Source organism: Acinonyx jubatus, chromosome C1 (assembly GCF_027475565.1).
Source record: "Acinonyx jubatus isolate Ajub_Pintada_27869175 chromosome C1, VMU_Ajub_asm_v1.0, whole genome shotgun sequence".
NCBI classification, from domain to species: domain Eukaryota; kingdom Metazoa; phylum Chordata; class Mammalia; order Carnivora; family Felidae; genus Acinonyx; species Acinonyx jubatus.
The window spans coordinates 95723439-95730172 of NC_069381.1; the positions used below are offsets into that span (position 1 = coordinate 95723439).

A 6734-nucleotide genomic window follows, 5' to 3' on the forward strand; every position below is an offset into this window, starting at 1 on the left:
ATATATATATATATGTGTATATATATATGCGTATATATATGTGTATATATATATATACATATATATATATATACACACACACACATATATATATATATTTTAAAGCTATTCAGAAAAAGAAAGAAAATAATTCCGCAGAGAAAGGCAAATATGATTTCACTTAGATGTGGAATCTTAAAAGACAAAACAACAAACAGCAACGAAAAGAGAAACAGACTCGTAAATATAAAGAGAAACTCGTGGTTGCCAGAGGGGAGGGGAGGAGGGGGATAGGCGAAATAGGTGAAGGGGATAAAAAATAAATAAAAATCATCACCATTTCAGGGCAACACCTACCTCCACTCTGGCAGGGGTTGGCAGTGGGGGGTGAGGGAGATGCGGTCCAGGACACCCAAGGGATTTCTGAGGTGTAGGCAATGTTCTGTTTCTCTATTTGAGCGGAGCTCGTATGGATGCCTGCTTTATCACTAGTTGTTAAATTGCATATGTGTGTTTAAAGTACTTTTCTGTGCATTTGTGATAGTCTATCATTTTTTTAAGTTTAAAAGGTTAAGACTAATGCACAAATTGGGGGCACTAGAGTCAGGGATCGGAGGAAGGGCTACTAGCACAGGCTCAACAGATAGCTTTATTTCAAATCCAAGTTCCACCACTTAATGCAGGGCATGACCTGAGGCAAGTTGTTTAACCTCTCTGTTCCTCAGGGTCTACTACTTGCCAAACGTGTGCCAGTGCCGGTCACTGAGGACACCAAGACAAGTGGAACCAAATGTGAGCCTCGCCTTTGTAGAGCTTCAGTCTAATGGGAGAGCAGACATTAATCAAATAAACACACTAATAGATGTCAAATTGAACTATGAAAAATGCTATGAGGCTGGGGGCAAAAAAAGGAACTTAAAAAAAATGACGGTGATGGGGCGCCTGGGTGGCTCAGTCGGTTAAGCGTCTGACTTCAGCTCATGTCACGATCTCACGGTCCGTGAGTTCGAGCCCCGCGTCGGGCTCTGGGCTGATGGCTCGGAGCCTGGAGCCTGCTTCCGATTCTGTGTCTCCCTCTCTCTCTGCCCCTGCCCTGTTCTGTCTCAAAAATAAATAAAAAAGACGTTAAAAAAAATTTTTTTAAAAAAATGATGGTGCTAATGAGAATGTGTTATGTATTTGATCTATTGGGAAGGTCAAGAGAGGCTTCTCTGAGGAAATGGTCGCCAAATTGAGATCTGAAAAATTATGAAGTGTTAATTAACTAGGTAAAGAGGAATATGGGGGAATATTTAAGGAGAGGCAACAGCATGTGTGCAAAGGCCCTGTGGCAGAAGAAGCATGACAAGGACAAGAAACTCAATAGGCTGTAAGAACTGGAGAAACACTTGAGGGCTGGTCCACACAGGACTTTGTTAGCCATTGTAAAGGATTCTTCAGGAAGTAAATGAGGTTTTGTTTGTGAAACACATCAGCACAGAAGCTGGAACACAGTTCCGTGTGTTAGCTATTGTTGAAAGTGGATGAACAGAAAAGTTGTATGAGAAAATGCAGGTTGAAAATAACTGTGGAGTATGGAGCTGTGGAATCAGTACATTGTTCACCTAAAACTAATGTAACACCGTGTGTTCGCAATACTTCAATTAAAAAGAAAGAAAGAAAATGAAAAGAATGCTGAATATTTTTGAGGCTCTGAAAATTAACATAACAAAGTCTTATTTTACACTAATTAAATCAGAAGGAAAAAAAAGCATGCTATGATGCAGTGTACAGGTTAAGAAGTTTTGGAATCACACAAGTTTCAATCCTGGCCTTGCCATTTTATGGGTTAAATGAAGATAATATTTTCCTCTTGGGGTTGTTGTAGTGATTAAGATCATATATGGTAAACCACTTATTGCCTAACATACAGTAGGCAGTCAAAAAGATTTATTTATTTTCTTTTATAGTTACTAAGACTAGGAAGGTGGTAGAGAAGATGATAAATTCAGACTTTGCAAATTAGAAGAGCTCTTTGAAAAATACATTTGGCTATACTTAGCCAATTAGATGCTAATACTCTTTGACCCAGTAATGACACCTTTGTGGATCTAGCCCAGGATATAAACCAAAAGAAGGGGAAAATCACATGGACAAACATACTTGTTGCATGTTATGTCAATAATTATGACAAATTAGAAATAATCTAAATGTCCAGTGTATGAAAAAATTAAATTACTTGGGTGCCTACTACATGTCAGGCATTTCATTTATTTTCTCCATTTTCTTCACAGCAATTCTGCAATGTGACTATTTATTTGTTCCCACTTTTTAACGACTTTGTTCAAGGTCACACAGCTAAAGATAGAACCTGAATTCAAACTAAGGTGTATATGATTCCACAGTTGTTACAAATATAGATGGTGGAGCAGGCCACTTGAATGTGAACCTCTGTTCCACCACTTACTAGCTACCTGGCCCTCAGCAAGTCAGTTGACCTCTCTGTCTCAGTTTCCTCCTCTATGAAATGGAAATAATAACAGTACCTTCCTCAATGGTTTAAATGAGGTGATACATAAAAGTGTTTACAACAATTTCTTTAAGAGCTACAGAAGTATTAGCTATTATTCAGAGTATTATGCTTCCATTACACCATGCTGCATCAGAAGCTGTAAATATAGGTTTTAATTAACAATGATAGTTTTTGTGTAATGTTATGTGAAAATATGAGAATACAAAATTGTATCTATGCTATAATTACAACAATGTAAAAGGCAGTATATAAGTGGACAAGAACTAGGATTTCTACACCAAAAAGACTGTATTTGTTGGGATATTGGTACTATGGTGAATTTATTTTCTTTTAACTTGCAATAATATTGTTTCATAAGAGTAACAACAATAAGGTGTTTTTTTTTTAATTATGCTTAAGAAATTTTTTAGGGGCACACACGTGGGTCAGTCGGTTAAGTGTCTGACTCTTGATTTTGGCTCAGGTCATGATCTCATGGTTCATGGAATCGAGCCTTGAGTCCAGCTTTCCGCTAACAGTGCCAGAGCCTGCTTGGGATTCTCTCTGTCCCTCGCTCTCTGCCTCTCCCCCACTCACACACAGCTGGCCCCCTCTCTCTTTCTCTCTGTCTCTCATTCTCTCCTCTCGAAATAAATAAACATTTACAAATATAGAGGAATTATTAAGAATTAAAAAAAAAAGAAATTTTCAGTAGTGTGGCTGCATACTTCTGTCTCTGCTGTGTAGAAACTCTACTAACTGGGGACTTACCCTCAGGCTAGACCCTTTGAGGGGTTCGGTGTTATTGGCTGAAGCAAGACACTTATTGCGCAAGGATTAATTTCCCAGTCTCTGAAATGATAGATCTGGATTCAGTTTCATGTCTATGGCTGAACAGCTGAGTGAGCTTAGGCCAATCACTTAACCTCTCAGAGCCTCAGTTTCCTCCTCTGAGAGGACATTCCTCATCATAGAGAACATAACTATGTCATGGGTTATGTTTTCTTTTTAATGAGTAGTAAATATGATAATGAATATGATGCTTCCTTGACACCCCACCAAGATTATCACAATTAAATATTTCCTAGAGTAATCAGCTGTTTAATGTTTGCCTCTCTAAGACATCCTCTGATGTCTTAGGAGATAAACCCCACCAAAGCATGGAGCACTGCATTGCATAGTGCAGCATCTAGCATAATGCTTTGCACATAGTAAGCGCTCAGTAAACACGTGGATGAATGCATGAAAACCTTATAGGAATGGTCTTGGCAGTTTCCACTACAGAAATGTGATTGGATTTAGTGTTGGCTCAGGAAAAGACTCACACAGCATGGTGTTGGCTTCAGCTGTCATAGCAAGGCTATGTGCTCTGCCCAGAGATACACAGCCAAGGGGGAAGTGTGGACCAAAATCCGAGCCACTGACCTGGCAGGGGGCAGGGGGCACAGATTGTCTACCTGGAACCAGAGATGACTTTCGATAATTCCCACAAAGGAACCACCATTTAGGCTAGCAGTGGCCTTGGGTCACAGAATCAGGGATCCAACCTCAAAAACATCCAATCCTGGGAAACTACATTAAGGGGCTTAAGGTAGGAAGGGGGAAATGACCAGATGAAAAGCCCTTCAATTTAAAGACAGTATTTACCTTGTCGAAGCAAGCAAATAACCCATTCACCACTACCCAACTCCCCCAAAAATGAATGTCTCTGGTATCTCAGCTGAACCTTTAGGTGGGGCTGAGGGCAAGACTCTGTTTTTCCACTGGAGGACATGAGTCAGTGAACAGTGAGGTTCTACTTAATCACCACCCAAAAACAAGGTCCTTAAAACCAAGAGCTAGAAAAGCAAGGAAGTGATTAATATAAAAGTCAGGATAGTGATTATTCCTTGGTCAGGGCAGGGCGGGGGTGGGGGTGGGGATGGGGGTAGGGGGGTGGGGGTAAGGAACCTGATGGAGAAGCCATATATAGAGGTTTTCCGGGGTCCGAAAATGTTCCATTCCTTGACCTCTGCGGTGGTTGCTTCATAATTATACTGACACATGCTCTATGTAATTTTCTAAATGTGTCTTATATTTTACAATTTCAAACAGCTGGAAAAAAACACAAACTATACAGTGTTTTTAAGCAGGGAAAAATGACCAGATTTGTATTATTAGAAGATCACTTGGCTGCTGAATGGAACATTGATTGAAGGTGGGGCAAGGCTAGAGGCAGAGAAAACAGGAGGTGAGGTGGCTGCTATAACTTGGTGGGAGATTATAAAGACAGGCCAGGACCTCCCCCTTAACCTCCCTCCCCGGTGGCTCCACTTAGAGGGACTCACACTGCCTGGCCAGTGGCACCGAGAGCACATTTTTCACAATGCCACAATATTATCCAAGTTGAGTTGACACAGGGGCTTCTGTCTTAACATAGAATCACTGTCATGATATCTAATCACTCCAAACTTTACAGAGTGTTTTCACATCTGCCCTCCGGAACCAGAATGTTAGCTCCATGAGCACAGAGGCCTTGTCTTGTTCATGGCTATACCCTCAGTGCCTAGAACTGAACTTGATACACGGTGGGTGCTCACTACATATTACGGAATGAAGGAGCGCATTTAATTCTCATTGATATTTAATCATCACGACAACCTGTGAGGACAGGTAGGCCACGAATGATCATCCCCATTTTGGAAGTTAGGAAACAAAGACTTGGGGAAACGAAGGAACAGATCAAAGAGCTGATAATTTGGTGGACAAGAGAATCGTGATTTGATTTCAGGTTTTCTGCTTCAACTCCCTTGTTCTTCCCGCTCTTTCACAGCTGAAGAGCTAAGCCTTCAAGTTCTTAAAGCCCTGAAACACCAGCTGGAAGGAAGCATTCCAAAATACATAATGCCATCAGATATCCTATGTCATCGGACGTGCTGGGTACAGGATGAGCGAGGCCTGCCCAGGGCTCAACACCCATCACCACAGTCCCCTCAGAGGAGATGCAGGGTTCCCCTGGCAGATCAGATCCAGTCGGCCCTAGGCCAGCTGGCACCTGTATTTCCCCACATCCCTCACTTGTCTCTGCTCCTCATCCCATTCTACCCCTCCACGCAAGAGAAGCTTCCAAAGACCCTGTTATTTAACAGCAAAAACACGCGTTCTCATTTTTCTCCTTAGAAGAAAAGGAAAAGAAACAATAAAGAAATATGGCAGCAGGCAGTTTCGGTGCTCCTCAAGAGCCTTTGTCACCCGAGTGGGATTCCGTGGGGAGGCTAAAAACATAATGCTCCATGAGAAGCTAATCTTGGTTTCTTTCCTCTTAATGTTAATTAAAAGTAGTCATTTGAAGCAAAAACCACAACTCGGATACCTAGGGACTCCAGATGTTCAATTAATAGGAATGTTTATACACCTGGAATTATGTATGTCCTCCGTGGGAATCTTGGTCAAACTCCAAGAACCAGCAAACACAGTATTTAAAACAGGGTTTTGGACAGAATACTTAAAACACACAAACCGCTCAAAAAAGTCAAACTTTTAGGTCACCTTCCTCCTTTCTTCCCCTGCTGCAAGGCCTGATACTCACTTTATCCCAAGAGCAGTGTGGTCTAGGAGAGTTGGACCATCCTAGTCAGTTAAACAGTCTGTGTAACCACTCTGAGAGTGTCACACGTAGGACTCACCAGAAATTCATTGGCAAACTCCTCTTTGTTAGATTTCTTGTTTTGGGCCTCATCCAGGAACTTCTGCAGAATTTCTCTTTGGTCCATGCTGCAGGGCAAGAGAAACTGTCTACCAGTGGGTTAAGAGAGGGCATGTCAAGTGGATGTCATGGCCGAGATACCACCAAGAAGCCACTGCTGCCTCCAGAGCAGAGCATGTTGAAGGCTGTGGTTAACTGACTTCATCACAAGCCCTAGAGGAAATTAGTACGCAACCAGCCTCTGTGGTCACACAACAAAGCCATCATCACTCCAGGGCCCTAGCGCCTTCCTTCTCGAGGAAGGAACCTGGTTACAGTTCAAGTGCTAACAAACAAGAGGCTAACCAGAGCATAACACATGGCCTGCTTAGCTCTGACACCGTTCCACTCCATCATCTTTAAGTCAAATTCATCCTTTTTCTTGCTTCCTAGAGAAAAGGCAGAATTACAGGTCTTAGGAATGGGGTCTGCCTCTCCCCATTTCCTCAATGAACACAAAGGCCCTGTCGATTCTTTCTGTTTCCTCCTGTCCCAAATGAACTCAGCCAAGTTCAGTTACGGTCCGAAAGGGAGACAGAC

General features: G+C 41.9%; 1 protein-coding gene across 2 annotated transcripts in view; it reads right to left on the bottom strand.

The window, feature by feature from the left end:
* Positions 1-6367, bottom strand: part of PTPN22 (protein tyrosine phosphatase non-receptor type 22) — a 59730-nt gene extending 53363 nt beyond the window's left edge. The window contains exon 1 of one of the 2 annotated variants that reach the window (XM_053214628.1): positions 6136-6367. In XM_053214628.1, coding sequence (XP_053070603.1) covers positions 6136-6222 — 87 coding nt within the window. In that variant the 5' untranslated portion in view covers positions 6223-6367. The remainder of the gene's footprint in view (positions 1-6135) is intronic. The other variant, XM_027058310.2, reaches the window with a different exon arrangement.
* Positions 6368-6734: the final 367 nt, after the last annotated feature.